The 18,758-nt window shown below is 42.7% G+C and overlaps 2 protein-coding genes across 2 annotated transcripts in view; both read right to left on the bottom strand.

The window, feature by feature from the left end:
* The window catches only part of LOC119486717, a 74,880-nt gene that overhangs the window by 5,938 nt on the left and 50,184 nt on the right, over positions 1-18,758 (bottom strand). The window contains exon 3 of the mRNA XM_037767029.1: positions 149-508. Within this exon, the coding sequence (XP_037622957.1) occupies positions 149-508 (360 nt within the window). The remainder of the gene's footprint in view (positions 1-148; positions 509-18,758) is intronic.
* LOC119486724 overlaps positions 1-18,758 on the bottom strand; it is a 1,187,645-nt gene that overhangs the window by 1,167,428 nt on the left and 1,459 nt on the right. The window lies entirely within an intron of this gene.

The raw sequence follows: 18,758 nt of genomic DNA, 5'->3' as shown, positions 1-18,758 counted from the left end.
ACGTACGTTTTACTGCTGTCCAAAATGGCGGAAGCGTAGTATGACCCCTGCAGCATGCTAACATGCTAAACTAAGATGTGTTTAGCACTAGCAGGGCTGTAGACTCTTAGTCTGGTTTTACTGACTGAGTTCTACTGAATCAACTCACCTGTGACTTTGAGGCGACATATCCTAGAGCCACTACCATAACCTGTGTGCACGTCACACCGGTACACACCAGAGTCATTAATCCTGAGTCTGGACATGTGAAGTCTGATTCGTCCGTCTCTGAGGACGTCTTTGTCCCACTGGACTCGTCCTGTAAACTGTTCATCCTGAGACTCTGGGAGCTCAACACCTTCATGGAGATGAAACAGGACTGAGGTCTTGAGATCAGCAAACAGTTCACAGTAGATATAAAGTGATTTGGAGGAACTGCTGGTTCTGGTTGTGAACATCCACTCCAGTGTGATGTCTTGGTTCTCCTCTGCCTGATAGGAGGTCTGTGTCACATTCAATACAAATGCTCCTGTAGAGGAGACAGAGAGGGAAAGTGAGCAGCAGACAAACTGACAACTTGAACATGTCAAACTCCATCTAGAGATGTTTGTCTGAAAGTGTATTTAGTGTTTGTGGATAATAAAGTGAAGGTCAACTAACCAGAGACACTGGAGGTCAGACTGAGGAGCAGCAGGATGCTGCAGATCATCTTCATCCTGTGAGAGGAGACAGAAACACATCAGATACAAGTTCAGTTATTACAGGTAGAACAGAGACAATCTACAGTCTGTCTTTAGTCCTCACAGTACTTCTTCCTCTGTGCTACTGATTACACATGACTGACCAGTAATATATTAGATTTATATAGCGCTTTTTAGTAATCTCAAAGACGCTTTAACATAGTCGGGGTGTAAGGGACCAAGCAGTGAAGCAACGAGGAAACAGGAGTTGTTGAAATAGTTTGGGCTTTTTATTCAGCCAAAAAACAACAAAACATTATTAACCAATGTCGTATCTTTCCTGCGACAGTGCTGTTGAAGTGATGAGAAAGGATGCTCCGCGGACACTGTTCTTGCTGGTATAATAGAGTTTATTACAAACAAGCAACAAATGTCATAACGAACGTCTAGAACGTCCGGAGGTCTCAAGTCAAATCTGAAAGTCCTGCACTTCGGGGCTCTCACACCTCCTTATAATGTGTTCATGTCATGCTACATCTTGAGCTGAGCGCATGACCACGAATGGCTCCTTTGTCCTGCATGTATATCCTCCAGCTCCTGGACATATCGCATGACCCTGTATGGATCCCTTGTCCTACATGTTATCTTTCAGCCCCCGGTCATATCATATGATCATATGTCTCCACGCATGCTTCTTACTCATAAGTTTACAATTAGGGGTCTCACTGTTTTGTGCAAGACTTGAAAATATACCACATATTCCCCCCTTCGAGACTTACACAAAGTCTCGAAAAAATAAAAGAAGAGACATACAGGTGTATTAACATGACACATTTAACAACCCGCCCCTTTTACCATTGAAACAACTGTATGGAGTATAAAAGTGAGAGTGAAAAACCTGTCAGACAGCTAATCTTTCTTGAAATATCCATTAAACAATGTAGACAGGAAAATTCTCTCACGGTCCCTCTGCCAAGGCGACCATACGTAGTACTTCATAATACTGAAATGAGGAAATTTAACAATTTGTGTGTGGAAATGACTTAAGCAAATACATATGGAACTCTCAGCAAATCAAAACAAAACAATGTCCAAAGTCAGGCTGGCCGACCCATCGCACCTTTCTATGGACCTTTTCCTGCCTACCCCACTGTCCCTAAACATCGAGAAAAAGAAAACATCTGAGGTCCCATTATATTTAGAAACCATCATTTGCCAAGCATGTAATACACAAAAAAGACAATTCATTTTTAAGAATACTAATGTAACATCTAAGAGAAGACATAAGACTGTATAACACTTCAGTTTCTCAGCAGCCTTGACTCCGGTGTAGTATCGGTGACGTCTTGACTCGGGATGTTGTATCGCCAGTCCACGTTCAGAGTTCTTCAGGCCATTCGTATTTTCATGTTTGAAGTGTCTGAACCCATTCAGCCCATCGGAGTCCCCGACAATCCACCACCCTCACAGTGGTCTTCCCCCAATATGTTCTAGAATGAAAGACAAGAAAACCAGTATCTTTTGCATACAGAACAGATAGAAATTAAAACATCAAACACAGAATAAGAACACTTCTATAAGTAAAAATGTGAAATTAGAAATCATATAAGAACACTTCTATGTGAAATTAGAAATCATATTGTCCATTAATCATATTGTTCATTTGTTGCCATACCCCCCTTTTGAGACTAAACAAAGTCTCGAAAGAGCAAAACAAAATCAACACTACAAACTACGCAAGCAAAAACAGAGGTAAATAATAGGATTATAATCATATGAGATATTTAAAATGGATATTCCTCCACCAATTCGATCTTTATCGCATCATCCTCATCCACGACCGTGTCAGCTTCGTGTAATAATGGCATCAGCGTTTGATCGCCAATCATGTACTCTGGTGTCTGATCAGAGTCAACAAAGTTATTATCTATGTTTAAAATAGTCCTCTGAGCTGTCATAGATGACTCTACATACTTCTCTTCTATCCTCTGTTCTCTAACTTCAACAATGTCCTTATTGCTGTTCACGCTAGGCTCTATTTTTGACATTTGCTTCTGGATTACATTAATCACATCCTTAAAGGTCTAAGATGTCATATTAGATGTCTGCGTTGTATTTACAAATGTCGTAGATGCCACGGATGTCGTCGCTGTTGTAGCATTCATCCCCTTTGAAGTCATAACTAGAGTAGTAGCCTGAGTAGGTGTATGAACATTCTTGGTTGTTTCCGGAACTAACGTAACAAGCTTTATCTGTGTACTAATCACCTTTGGAGTGGTTACTGTAGTAAATTGTTTCTGAACTTTAGTACTCATAGACGTTCCAAGATGTCTCAACTCTTTTATCAGGAGTGACACTCTACGAGTCACACGACCTTTGATCCAATAATTTTGATATGGAACAAATTTAAACTCCGGTTCTTCATAAGAACACATGTATTCTCCTTCGTCTTCCCGAGTAACGTTACGCAGGACAAGGGAACAATCATCTTTAATTTTCATCCATCTAACCTCATTAAACAGAATATACTTCCTCTGATCACGAGGCACAATGTCATCTTCAGGTCTTGTCAACAACAAATCTTCACCACGACTATTTTCCCATTTGGGAAGCAAGTTACCTCCATTATTCCATCTCCCACATTGACAAGGAAGGTAAACTGTTCCTCCTAACTTAGCTCTGATCACAGTACTCAAAGGAGGTGACGTTATAGATATCACCTGAGGCGCCTTTGTAGTTACATGTGATGCATTTATACTTTCAATAGCTTTTGCCATTGAAGGAGTAGATTTCTCTTCCATTTGTCCAGCTTTCGTCTGGAGAGTTGATGTCATCGTTGTCAATTCTCTTGTTTCCCCAACCTCTTGGGAGTCTATACTCTTATTCCCCCCTAGTATCACTAGAGACACCACGCGAACTCCAAATCCTAACTCGGACCGCTCACTTCCATTATGTCGATCGTAAAAAGAACACCTGTAATCACCTTGATCTTCCTTTTGAGGCTTATATACATAGAGACTACAGTCTCCCTTAACCTTCACTCTCCTTTTGTCATTAATTAATGTATATTTCCCTAATGGTACTGTCTCTGACAGATCTAGGATCTTACCATGGCTGTCTTTCCACTGAACTCTGAGTTTCCCTTTACCACTATTTTCTTCTGTACACTGACATGGAAGCCGAACTGACTTTCCCAAGGTTACTTCAACCCTGGTTCTAATAACGGTCTGGTTTGACTCTTTTCCTAACTGGTCTCGGGCTCCTTGGTCTAACTGGATCCCTGGGTTGTCCTGCAGCGGAGTCACCGCCCTTTGATATCTCTGGCGCTTTGCAGGCAACTGAAATAGGTCCTGCTGGGTCTGGGACATGTTGAAAGACAATGTCTCTAAATCTTTTTTCCTGTCCATCAACTGCCGAGTCATTTCTGGCATCATCAGGAATGTGTACAGAAACATCAACATTGTCCACAACCTGGGTGATCTCTCCTTCTGAATTCTGACTCTGGGGATTTTCATGCATCCGCCCTTCGGCTGCATGTTCTCCCTTATTTTGTTCCACAGAGTCATCTCGACTCTGTGAGGGTTGTACCTCTTCTCTGGGTGCTTTAACACAGTGTGATAAATGATACCATGTGGGAGACCCCTTAACCTGGACCGCGGTTCCAGTACTGTGAACCACTTCAAACGGTCCCTCACGGCGTTCGTTATACCACTTCCGTCTAAACACCTTCACGAACACCTGGTCTCCAGGTTGCACTGTGATCCTTTTTTGCTCATCGAGCTTCTCCTGCACCTCCTCCTTAGTTTGCCTGTCAGACACATATGTGGATATTCTTTTATGTAGATTAACCATGTATGTGACATACGTTTGCATTTCATCTTCTAAAAGGGCCAAACTTGGACCTTTCCCACTTGTCCGCAGACAAGGCGTTGGCATCAGTCTTCCTGTAACCAACTCATGAGGTGTCATATGTAAATCGCGGAGCTCACTAGAGCGACATACCATTAACGCCAATGGAAGTGCTGCTATCCAATTTAACCCCGTGTGCTGGCATATTTTGACAATACGGTTTTTCAGAACACCATTCATTCTTTCGCAAATTCCTTGACTTTGTGGTCTATATACTGCCCCAAGACGCTGTTTAATTCCTAGTTTTTGCAAAATCAATTTCACCGTCTTATCCACAAACTCTTTCCCATTGTCTGAGGATATTCGATCTGGAAGTCCCCACCTGCTTATGACCTCTCTACATAAGAACTTAGCAACCGATTGAGCATCTTTTCGTTTTGTTGGACAAGCCTCAGGCCATCGTGAAAATCTGTCCACCACGACTAGCATATACCTTTTCCCTTCAATTGGTTTTATCATGTCAACATAGTCCACAACTAGTTCACGCATAGGACCCCTTGTTGTCCACAAGTATAACATTCGTTTGATTGCTGTTGAAAGTTTGGAGTAAACCTTCCTCCTCTTCCGAAATTTCTTTGATCTCTTCCTCTCCAGGGCTGCGCTTGATCAAAAGCTGGCTGTGGGTAGGAGACAACTGGAACCATCGGCGGTGGCTGGAACGATTGGAGCTGAACCTGGTTCGGCTGTGGTTGTGGTACTAGTTGATTTAGTGGAGCCTGATTCTGCATAACCAGAGCCTGCTTCTTCTCCATCCTCTTGTTATCCATCAGTTGTATTTGATTAAGTTTCCTGAGGGTTTCTTGGTCCTGGTCTTTTTGATCATGTTCCTTTTTCCTATACAGCTCCACTTGGTGGGCTATATGATCCGTATAAACACCCTTTGCCATGCTTCCAAGACCAACCACCTCTGCCAATTTGCTTCTCACTGGCAGGGGCAACCCCTTCTGTATTCTTGTTCGCAAAATTGACTGCTCCATTTGATTCAAATTCGGGTCATTTCCTGTGACATTTCTCCACACTTGGTGAACTCTCGACACATAGGCCCTCGGGTTTTCCTCTTGTCCCAGTGGTTCAATAAAAATATTGTCAGGATGTACATTTGTCGGAAATGTTTCTTTCAGCGCCCTGCACACTTGGCCTCTACTTGCAGCAAACAGCTCTGAATCATTCGCAGCAGTTCCCACATATCGATTAAGTCCAGCTTTCTGTAGAATTTCATCCATACCTGTGATCCCAAGAAGGTTAGCCAACAGTCTCTTGACGTCTCCCATGGCCAGATGTGTTCCTACTGTGATTTCTTCCAGCTTTGAAATCCAAGGATATGCTCCATCTTGAAGAGTAGGTAACTTTTCAAGTATGTTTGACATATCTGTACTCTGCCAGGGTTTATACTCCAAATTCTGTCCTCGGATAATGACTGGACAGATTTTTCCAGTCTCCTTCTTGTTTCTTGAGCGCAATGCATATCTCATAGCTGGTTTCGGGGAGCTCATCTTCTGTAACTCTTTTTTCTGTATGTACAGTTCCTCCAATTGTTCTTCCAACGATCCTTGGCGATCAGGGCTGGGACTTCTATCCAAGCATGAAAGGCATTCATCTATGCTTCTTTCGATTTCTCTCATAGTTCTCTGTCTGTCTTTACTCATGGTACTGGATGTCACCAGATGAGATCCTCTTGAAGCCGAAGCATCTCTACTCTCCCAGTCTTCATCCCGGTCTCCATCCTCACTTTCATTGGAGCTATCGTTTCCTCTTATTTCCGCTCTTGCCAACATCCGCCTGACTGCAGGGTCATATCCTCCCCTGCTCCCTTCCTGATCGCTTTGGTCGCTCTCGTTTCCATGGTCCGGCTTTTGTCTCCCAGACCCAAACCTTGTTTTATTCTTCCTTTTGGATCTTGGATACATCGTTATAGTTGTCTCCGCTCGTCCTGTTTCTATTATTCTGTCCTCCTCGTTTCTGATACGGTAGTCACCCTCCTGACTGATCACCGGGATCTGAGGATAGATTTTCTTAGACGTCGTCCCTACCTCATAAGGTGGTGGTCCCTTCACTGGGTTCATATGTGAGAACACTGAAGTGGTGTCTTTTCTCAGTTTTTCTGTTTGTTCTGTATTTTGTTTTATTTCTTCTGCGACTTTATCCCTCTTGTCGTTTGCCGCTTTGATCAGTTTCTGTCCCTCATCTTCAAACAACTGGAGAATGCCAAGCTCCACTTGCCTCTTCTCCTTGCGTTTTCTCCCCTTTTTTCCCTTCTTTTGCTCTGCCTTGTATGTGGATACAAGTACCAGCATTATTTTAATTACATCTGGGTTAAGAGTCCCCTCTATTGGCCATGGTTGGTCAATTGCAGGCCAGCGTTTGTGCCATTTTTCCGATATTTTTGCAATGTTTGCGATGCCCCTAATTAAAGGATTATTCTTCTGTACTATCTCAACAGGAGTGATTACTTTTGGATTTTTAGTGTTCTTTTTCCCCATTATAACGGCTTCCTTATGTTCCGTTATTGTACTTTAAAAAGTAATTTCTAAAATTAAAACTACTCAAGGCTATTTAGATTACTTCTCCCCTTTTTTTTTTTTTAACCCAATTACCCAATTAATCAATTAACCAATTATCCAATTATCCAATTAATCAATTAATCAAATATCCAATTATCCAATTAATCAAAATAACCAATTATCAAATTAACCAATTATCCAAATATCCAATTATCCAATTAATCAATTAACCAATTATCCAATTAACCAATCAACCAATCAACCAATCCACCAATCAACAAATTATCCAATTATCCAATATTCAGCTCAAATCGTCAAACAGTCACCACATTGAATGTCCACCACATCACAGATCAGACAAACCACGCGCAATAACATAAATGAACATCTGCAATTGTCAGCAGAGGTTAGACTAAACAATCAGATGCCATTAATTAATCAAATGCATTAACTGATCAATCGGTTGCCAAGTTTTCTATTTATTCATTTATTTATTTCTCCTAACTGCCTAGAGCATGTACTCTTTCATGTGTATAGGAGCAGGTCAGTATTCTCTTATGGTTTATAAATGAAAGCAGGTTTATATGTATACCATCAATATTGCTTACGACTGAGAATATATACAAATATGGAAATGCAGGTTTTGGTTTTTTTTAAAGAGTTTGTGGATAAATTTGTACCGGCCTTTAGTAGATTGAAACGGAAGCCTCCCCTTGGACGTCAGCAAGCCACACTCCGTGATGTGCCGGCCCGCTGTCTTTCCTCCCGTCTCAATTCTCATTCACCATAAATGACATAACAGACAAGAAACAAGCAATGATTTAGTCTCTTGTGAACCCATTAGGTCCCTTTAACAGCATCATAAATTTTATTCTTAACTTAAACCCCTACCTAAACATTAAAGCACTTAGTGAACCCCACTGGACCAAACAGTTCAAACGACAAAGGAATTCTCTGTAACTCCCAAGAAAGGGTCTCCGAACGCCTTCATACACCCACATTCCACCTCCTCTAGGGAATTTTGAGACGAGTGAGGGGGGGCCCCAAACGCTACCCTTCTTAAACGAAGTTCATTGTGCATTTAACAGTTTATTTATTATATTACGTCCCTTTTAAGAAGAGCTCATGTTTTATTCAAAAAGGGGGAAATGCCCAAAATAAATTCTTGCACTCCCCTTAATATATAGTTTATTAGTATCTGTTACTCTTTCTAGGAATGTGGGCTTTTATTAGCAGAGTTTAGTTAGATTTTATTTCAACTTTCTCTGAGAAAGGTCACCACGGTAACCGATCTTATTATTATATATGTATTTATCTTAGTATCTATTAGGGTTTTTTTTTTTTTTTTATTTATTATTAATATTATTATTATTATTTCTATTCTTTTCCGAGTGTCATACGGGTACTGCAGTTACACAACTCCACTTTATTTGTCCTGGTTTATAGTTATTTATCTTATGTGTATGCGTTTATCGTAACCAGGCTCATTTCAGTGGCTCATCATTTCATTCTTTTTACTGTATCTCCCGGAAATCCCTCTTTTGCAGAGAAAACAAGCGTCCACTCCTACCGGCCGTGTCATCACGCCCAACGGCGTGAGTGACAACAGTGATCCAGAGAGGGTGCGCTTCGATCTCTGATACAGAGAAATTCCCACAATCAACAGCTTATGTTTCCCCCACAGAATATACTACGCCCGCCGTGTAATTAGTTTTCTATTTCTGCAGTCACCGGGTGGATCAGTCTACTCAATTTTTATTTTCTAACTCGTTCAATTCATTAGTCTTCTAACAGAAGCTCATAGTTTATACAATACATCGGGCCACGTATCTATTCTTACAAATTATTAAATGTCCTGTTCTCAAATCACCACCTATATATGGTTATTCAATTATAATGTGTTCTTTCTTTCTTTTAACTTTAACACACCTATTCTCTTCCTATGCATTTTATAGCACACATCTGGAACACATCAGCAGTTAAATATCACACACACACATTCAGCACTCCTACACACACACATCCTCCCCAGCTTCTTCTCATCCCAAAGTAAACACACACACACATTCTCTTCACCAATTTTAGATATCTTCATTCATACAGCATGCTTTCTGCCGCTATTTCCTTACTTTTTCTCGTAAAATTTCTGCTACCTTTGAAGTGTAAATATTCGATGAGAGGCTGCTTCAGACACCGTTCGTCAACAAATGTCAGAGTGGTAACGGTCAATCGAATTGTGATTCTACACTCTCCAGTTATTAAACTGACCATAAGATGTTGTTCCAGGTTTTAATTGGCCCGTACTACAATGCTCCTACACTTGAGGGCTACTAACCTATCCGATTTGCGGCTGTCATATGATCATTTCCTTTATTTCCTTTATTTCCTTATCTCTCTCTTAACACTCTTTACATTTATTTATTCAAATTACCTGGATCCAGGTTTCCCAATTTTGTCTTTCTAACTTGATTCCAGACTATGTCAGAGCCATCGTTTACGCAGTGACTAATATGCATGTGTCTTACCGTTAAGAAGTTGAGGGCCCCTCTTCATTAATCTTGCACGATACTATTTAGCACACCTTATCGTTACCATGAAGCTATTCTAAACTATTCCTTGTATTCCTCATACTTCTTTTCTTCACTTTATATCTTTTCTCTATTCATTCCCCCTTTTTCATTAAATTTAGCACGGAGCCTCACTTTAAACATCAAATCAACATGACATGTCCATAACAAGAAGGTTCTTAATTTACGGTGTGGCCAAACAACTCCACATAACAGCCCCAATTTATGACCAGCATTCAATCGAGTGCGCTCACCGTCTGTGAAGTTGTAGCAGTAAACCGCTGAGGCCACCTCCGATCCTGTCCCGTGACGCCAAAGTTTGTCGTATCTTTCCTGCGACAGTGCTGTTGAAGTGATGAGAAAGGATGCTCCGCGGACACTGTTCTTGCTGGTATAATAGAGTTTATTACAAACAAGCAACAAATGTCATAACGAACGTCTAGAACGTCCGGAGGTCTCAAGTCAAATCTGAAAGTCCTGCACTTCGGGGCTCTCGCACCTCCTTATAATGTGTTCATGTCATGCTACATCTTGAGCTGAGCGCATGACCACGAATGGCTCCTTTGTCCTGCATGTATATCCTCCAGCTCCTGGACATATCGCATGACCCTGTATGGATCCCTTGTCCTACATGTTATCTTTCAGCCCCCGGTCATATCATATGATCATATGTCTCCACGCATGCTTCTTACTCATAAGTTTACAATTAGGGGTCTCACTGTTTTGTGCAAGACTTGAAAATATACCACACCAATAATTGAATACCTAGGTCTAACAAAAAAGAGGTTAAAGTAATATAACAATACTTATTCCCACTATTAAACAAGATGTTAACTGAACAAAAACTAACCTAAACAATGAACTATGAGGGCAGATATATATATATATATATATATATATATATATAGGGCTTAGCCAAACCAAAATAGAACACAAAGGGGTAAACAAGATGGACACAAAATATAATTAAATACCAAGCAGAACTAACTACAACCAAATCCCCCCCATAACATTGCAGCACTTGGTTTGGCCCAGTTTGAGTCCTCATGGAAGCACTTGGTTTGAGTCCTCAGCCACACCCCTATCTCCACCAGGAAGTCAGCTCCCCCAACAGCCAACTCAAACAAAGAAACAAATGATTAATATAACAAATAATAATATGTGTAACCTCACAGTGTTAATGTGTGAATCTAAACTATATAAGGTTAAACACAAATAAACAAATATGTGATGTTAATTGTAAAGGTATAGTTGGCTGCAAATTAAATGAACCTGTGTAGGTAGTAAACTAATGAGATGAGAGAGTGTGAATCGGAATGATATTACCCTGTGTGGCTGTGACCATCACACACTCCCCCCCTTCAGGACCCTCGCTGGAACAGCGAGAGAGGTAGTCAGCTGTGAGGTTGTCCTTGCCTGGGATGTGCTGCACGCTGAAGCGGAATGGTTGTAGAGCCAGGTACCACCGGGTAATCCTTCCATTCGTATCCCTCATCCTCTCCATCCACTGAAGCGCCTTGTGATCTGTCTCCAGGGTGAATTCTCTCCCCAGGAGGTAGTACCGGAATGAGTCGAGGGCCCACTTGATGGCCAGTGCCTCCTTTTCCACCGTCGAATATCGAACCTCTCTGGGGAACAGTTTCCGGCTGATGAAGGCAACTGGATGACGGTCGCCTGGTGGTCCCTGGAGCAGCCACTGCCTCCCTCAGGCCACTGGATCTGATTGGGACACTGGGATCTAGTCAGGTCTGTGAGTAGAGCTGCCCTGGCAGAGAATTGCGGTATGAAGCGGTGATAGAAGCCTGCCATTCCCAGAAAAGATCGTAGCTGTTTCCTTGTTTGTGGCAAAGGACATGACTCGATGGCGTGGATCTTGTTGACCTGCGGCCGTATCACCCCATTTCCAATGACATAGCCCAGGTACTCCGTCTCTGCGGTAGCGAAGGTGCATTTTGATGGATTTATGGTCAGACCCGCAGAGTGGAGACCATCTAAGACAGCACACAGATGTTCCATGTGCTCCTCCCAGGTGGTACTGTAAATGACAATGTCATCCAGATATGCTGCAGCAAAACCAGAGAAATCACAAAGTACCTGGTCCATGAGCCTCTGGAAGGTTGCTGGTGCCCCATGCAACCCAAATGGCAGGACTGAACTGGAAGAGACCCCATTGTGTCCTGAAGGCTGTCAGCTCCCTGGATCGCCCTGTGAGTGGAACCTGCCAGTAACCTTTGCACAGATCTAAGGTGGTCAAGTATTTCGCTTTTCCAAGCCGTTCAAGTAAATCATCAATTCTTGGTGTTGGATAGCAATCAAACTGAGAAATTGAATTCAGGTACCTGAAGTCAATGCAGAACCGTAGGCTTCCATCCTTCTTCGGCACCAGGACCACTGGGTTACACCACTCACTTTTTGAAGTCTCAATGATCCCCAGGGACAGCATCAGGTCCACCTCCTTTTTCAGTGAGGCCAGCAGGCGTTCTGGAATCCTGTAACTTAGTCGTCTCACAGAAGTACCATCTCTAACAACAATATTTATCCTCCCAGGATTCTCCTGAAAAACTTCAGAATTACAGATTGCCCTCACCTGAAGCCGTTTGTCTTCCGAGAGGTGACTGAGGTCATGGTCCAATGCAGCTTCCGCCGCAGGCAGGTATTGCTCCTCCACTTCCTCTTCCTCTAGCACATCTCTGATGAGCATCACTTCTGCTTTCCTTTCAGGTCGCTGCACCCACTCCTTCAAGAGATTTATATGCAGTACCCTACTTGAGCGTGGCCGCCCTGGGGTTGATACCTGATATGTGGTGGGCCCCAGTTTCTTCAGGATCTCAAATGGTTCCTGCCACTTTGCTAACAGCTTGTGGTTATCACTGGGGAGGAGCACTAGCACTTTTTGTCCCAGATTGAAGGATCTCTGTCGGGCTGACTGATCGTACCAGGACTTCTGCTGTTTTTGGGCCTCCGCCATGTGTGATTGGGCAAGCTCACCCATTTTCTCCAATCAGTCTCTCATCTGGACAACATAGGATATAATGTTAACAGATTTCATCCTCCCCTGGTCTCCCTCCCAAATCTCTCTCAGCAGTGAGAGAGGCCCTCATACTTCATGTCCATACAAAAGTTCAAATGTAGAGAAGCCAGTGGAGGCTTGGGGTACTTCCCTGTATGCGAAGAGGAGGTATGGCAGCCACTGATCCCAGTCCGTACCAGTACTGTTCACAAACTTCCGAAGCATCTGCTTCAGGGTCTGATTGAAGCGCTCCGTCAGTCCATCAGTTTGGGGATGATACGGCGCGGTCCTCAGGCTCCTAATGCCAAGTAACTGATACACCTGTTTCAGCAGAGTGGACATGAAGTTAGTTCCCTGATCAGTCAATATCTCACAAGGGAAGCCTACTCTGGAAAAGAACTGCACCAAACAGAAAGCTACTGATTTTGCTTTTATGGATTTCAATGGAAAAACTTCAGGGTACTTTGTAGCGTAATCTGTTATGACCAGCATATAACGGTTCCCCCCCTTGCTTCTCTCAACAGGACCGACAATGTCCATCCCAAGGCACTCGAAGGGGGTGCCAATGATGGGCAGCGGTTGAAGTGGAGCTCTGGAGGGAGTTTTAACAGATGTTATTTGGCACTGAGGGCAACTTTTACAGAATTGTGCAACCTCTTTGCGTAGTCCAGGCCAGTGGAAATGCTGTTTGATGCGAGCTGTGGTTTTATGCTTACCTAGGTGGCCAGCCCAGGGAACTGAGTGCCCCAAGGCGAGTACGGTGGCTCTAGCTGCTTGGGGAACCACTAGCTGCAACACTGACCCCTGTTGACGGTAGAGTATGCCATTTTGCAGAATATACTCATCTCTGTTGAAGTCCAGCTCAGTTCCGGGTTCTCTCTCCTTCACTCTCTGAAAAAGAGACACTAAAGATGGATCAGCTTTCTGCATGTCAGTGATATTGGCTGGTATCTGAAACCCTAAAGATAATTCCGGCTCAGTGTTTGTTAGTGGTTTCACCACTGTGTGTTGGAATTTCTCCTGCTTCTTTTGTCTCCGGGTTTTCCCAGACTTCACTTGTATTGTCTCCAACTCATCGTTGAAAAAAGGCAGGGCATTGAGAGTCTCGGAGTGCTCAGTGCATTTGGTTGCCTGTGCTCTTGTAACCGCAGCATTACATTTTCGGCTTTCATCTTGCTCCAACAAATCAAAGAGCACTGGAAGGTCTCGTCCTAGCACAGCAGAATAAGGCAAGTTATCAGCAGCCCCAATGTTCAAGAGGTAAGTTTGCCCCTCTATTTTTAAGTACATGTCAGCTGTTGAATAGCCCTTCTCATCTCCATGCACACAACAGATTGGAATGGTGTCTCTGGTGTTGATAATGTTGGGTGGTACAAACTTCCTGTGCACAAGTGTCTGATCACTCCCAGAATCAAGTAGGGCCTTGATAGTTGTTCCATTAACTTCAATGTTGATCATTTTACCAGACTGGTCATTTTTAAGCTCCGGTTCAACATGAGGGCGTGGTACACAGCACATTTGCGTCATTTTAGCTGAATTGTTAGGGCACATGGGGTTTGTATGGCCTTCTAGTCTACAGAGATAACAGATTGGCTTTTTCCCAGTAGGTTTAAATGGCCTGCTAGCTGGCTGGTTCTCCCACATGGGAGTCTTACCCCCTTGATTGTACTGTTGGGCTGGTCTGTGGCTGTCCTTTGTGCTCCATGTGTTGTAGCAGTTGTAGCTCCATGATTGTCCTTTCTTCCGGGCAGCCACAAAGACATCAGCCAGCTTAGCAGCCTCCATTGTCGAACCTGGGTCATGCTCTCGGATCCAAACCTGGAGCTCAGGGGACAGCATTCTTAAATATTGTTCCAATATGATCATTTCACCTATTTCTTGGATAGTTTTACCTTTTGGCTGGATCCACTTTCCATAAAGCTCCTTGAGCCTTGCATACAACTCTTTGGGGCTCTCATCAGGGTTGACCTCTAGGGAGCGGAACCTTTGCCTGTAGGTCTCAGGGTTAATGTCATATTTAGACAGAATGGCAGATTTTACATGGTCATAGTCAAGGGAGTCATCAATGTCCATATGCACATATGCACCTCTAGCTTTGCCTGTCAGCAATGGTATTAAGTGAAAAACCCAGTCTGATTTCTGCCACCGGCATGCTACAGCAATGCGCTCAAATGCAACAAGAAAATGTTCAATGTCATCATTATCATTTAATCTTTCCAACCTGGGCACATGGTGTGCACAAAGCTCACCTGCTGAGGCCCTGTCTTGATTGGCAGTCATGGTGATTGGTTGTTGGGGACTGGGCTCAGCTTTGGCCTGAGAATGGTGTACGGGGGATGGGCCATCAGCTTCCTCAGAGTCTGCTATCAAAGCATCTGGTAGTGGAGGTGTTTGGGCCTGAACTTCTAACTGCAAAAGCTGAAACTGCTGTTGGAGTGCTTGAAAACACTGTTCCTGTCTTGCAGTTACCTCATCTTGCTTAGCCACACGGGCCTCCTGCTGCCCCATATGAGCCTGAAGAATGGCAACCACGTCCGACAAGGTTGGCTCCTTACCTTCAGCCTCAGTGTCTTCTATCCCTCCAGAAGCTCCATTTTCTTCCTCCTCACCATTTTGCGTCTCCTGGACATTTCTTTGGCTCGCAGGTTTCCTCCCACTCTTTCCTCCATGAGGCATTCTCCTTTTCATTTTTCCCCCCAAAAAAATCAAAAAGAACCGCAAAAAACAACAAAAAAAAATCCTGTGACCTCCACTGGATGATCCCACCACTGCCACCAATTGTAAGGGACCAAGCAGTCAAGCAACGAGGAAACAGGAGTTGTTGAAATAGTTTGGGCTTTTTATTCAGCCAAAAAATAACAAAACATTATTAACCAATAATTGAATACCTAGGTCTAATAAAAGAGGTTAAAGTAATATAACAATACTTATTCCCACTATTAAACAAGATGTTAACTGAACAAAAACTAACCTAAACAATGAACCATGAGGGCAGATATATATATAGGGCTTAGCCAAACCAAAATAGAACACAAAGGGGTAAACAAGATGGACACAAAATATAATTAAATACCAAGCAGAACTAACTACAACCAAATCCCCCCCATAACATTGCAGCACTTGGTTTGAGTCCTCAGCCACGCCCCTATCTCCACCAGGAAGTCAACTCCCCCAACAGCCAACTCAAACAAAGAAACAAATGATTAATATAACAAATAATAATATGTGTAACCTCACAGTGTTAATGTGTGAATCTAAACTATATAAGGTTAAACACAAATAAACAAATATGTGATGTTAATTGTAAAGGTATAGTTGGCTGCAAATTAAATGAACCTGTGTAGGTAGTAAACTAATGAGATGAGAGAGTGTGAATCGGAATGATATTACCCTGTGTGGCTGTGACCATCACACGGGGGGAAAACGGTGTGAGACAGACAGGAGACGAACGACAAAAAGCGACATACACAGGCACAATCACATACATACACACGGACTGATGGGTAGGGGGAGGGAGGGGTCTACGGGTAAGCAGATGAGAAAAGATGTGTTTTGAGGCGGGACTGGAATATGGTGAGGGAATCGGAGTCTCTGATGAGATTGGGGAGTGAGTTCCAGAGTTTAGGAGCTGCCCTGGAGAATGCTCTGTCCCCAAAGCTGCGGAGTTTGGACTTGGGGGTGGAGAGTAAACCAGCTGAGGTGGATCTGAGGGACCGTTGAGGTTGGAAAGAATGAGATTAAATGGACACATTTTTAGCGTTGACATTAACACACGTGACTTCATTTGAAAGCATCTGTCTCGCCTTTTGGCAGTGATGTAGTTTATATGTGATCAGAGAGTAAATGGTGATGAATGTGAGATGAGACCAGGCTGTGTCCATTCATGTATGGTCACGTAGTTCACCTCATCCATACCTGTACATAGTCAGAGCAGGCTCAGGTCCAGGGAATGGCTCGTGTGCCACAGGCCCGTCCACACCTGGTTCTTGGCTGCATTATTTTGAAGCCAGTGGACTGACACCAAGACAGGAACACTAATGTACTTCTGACACAAGATGGCGCCAGTTTAGGAGATTAGATCTTTGGAGGAAGTACGAGGAAATATGATCAGCTTTGGCCTGACAGCAGTGGGAGGTGACTGAAAGCTGCAGTCAAGACAAACACACTCTCACCAAACAACTGACTCATTGGATCAAATGTTCAATTTTTTTTTTTTTTTTACCTTTATTTAACCAGGTAAAATCAATTGAGAACCAATTCTCATTTACAATGATGACCTGGCCAAGAGGCAGCAGCAAGAGTATAAAGACACAGTCCACACAAGCGACACAAACAGCACAGATACAGTACAGTATGACAAACATACAGCATGCCATGACAAGACATGAGAAAATGGCTAAAAACAGCATAGGTAAATAAATAGGTCAGAAATTAATAAACACTATATACAAAAAAAGGTGGATTACAGGATGTTCTTTGTAAAATTGTAATGGAAGAGAGAGAGAGAAGTGAGGGCTTGTCAACAAGTACAGCAGTCAACTATGACTTGTTGCAGCTTTTGTTTTGAACATGTTGAGAGAGGTGAGAGCTGTTAGTTTGAGCGTGTTTTGTAGTGAGTTACAGTCATTTGCAGCGGCAAATGATCAATAAAGTGTCAGGAGGAGGAAATATCTGCTTTGAGATCAACAGTGACTCACACTCTCACCAAACAGACCTAACCCTAACCCTGGAGGATTACAGAGAGAGGAGATGATAGTGACATCATCAATTTGTGCGAAAGACTGAGTCACACTGCATTTTTATTCATCAACATGAACCTTATTTCCTCTGTCTATCGCCAGTATACCCATTTGTCATATATTAGACTACATTGTGTCTCTCACCAAACAACTGACTCATAGATCAAATTTTCAATAAAATGCCATCAGACCAGTCTGTACTCGGTCTCCAATGATTTTTGTTGTATTTCTGTTATCGCGTAACATCTTGCAGCTCTCAGTGGCCTCTTGTAGGACATCCACACTACATCCACAGTTCCCGCTCTACAGCACACATTTAAAGCGACTACTTGTAACTTTCAGAAATGCTTGTTAACAGCAACACCTGTGGCCGTGAAATCAACGAAAGTCAGCGTCGGGCTCACGCTTGCTCGCTCTAAATAGACATGAACGAGCATCGCTCAAAACAGTGAGGTGACACACGTCAGCTAAAACCACAATATCACTCTATATTTCAGCTGCTTGGCAGTAATGTTAGCTGACCAGACCAAGGTCTCTCCATGAACATGATTTAGATCTGATCCTAGTGTTGGCTTTTCCTGCTTCAGCGCGGGCAAAGGCAGACCTTTGAAAAGAGAAACAACAACCGGACGTAGTACTTGGCAGAATCATTCATCATAAAAGGGTAACTATTTGTATTACTATTTGCAGCGTGTCTTCCTGCTCTCTACGCCTGCATCCGGAGAGAGCAGGAAGACACCGGCACCCGGTCGGTAACGAGAAGACAATGTTTCTCTCTGCCACACGCGAACGCGCATATGCGAGCGCGCATGTGTCCCGACCAGGTACATTTATACGCTTAAAAAGTTACAAACAGTCCCTTTAACAAGACATACTGAGGGGATTAGACAGAGAAGTAAGTGATGATTTCAATGTCCAGTGTCAGTATTCACAGTAACAGGATGGATTAATCATTGCTGTGTGTTTCTCTCCCAGCAGACCAGTGATCCAAGAAAAATAAAAGCTCAAAGCATGGTGGTGTCCTCTCCCTGTTGTTTCATGAATATACAGAACACTATATATACATGTATATATACACTATATAATATACAGAACACTATATATACATGTATATATACACTATATAATATACAGAACACTATATATATATGTATATATACACTATATAACATACAGAACACTATATAGTTACTGGTCCAGTGAACTTTATCAGCCATTTCTAGTCAATAATATATTCATCAAACCTCTAACAACAATATGAACAGCAGTCTTCATAAACACAATATAACCCTAATAATGATTATCACATGAATGATTATAAAAATAAAAATGAATGATGATCACAATGTTAAAATAACAGTACTGAACTGAAT

Source organism: Sebastes umbrosus, chromosome 4, assembly GCF_015220745.1.
Source record: "Sebastes umbrosus isolate fSebUmb1 chromosome 4, fSebUmb1.pri, whole genome shotgun sequence".
In the NCBI taxonomy this organism is placed as follows: Eukaryota; Metazoa; Chordata; class Actinopteri; order Perciformes; family Sebastidae; genus Sebastes; species Sebastes umbrosus.
This window is presented reverse-complemented; position numbering and strand designations above follow the sequence as displayed.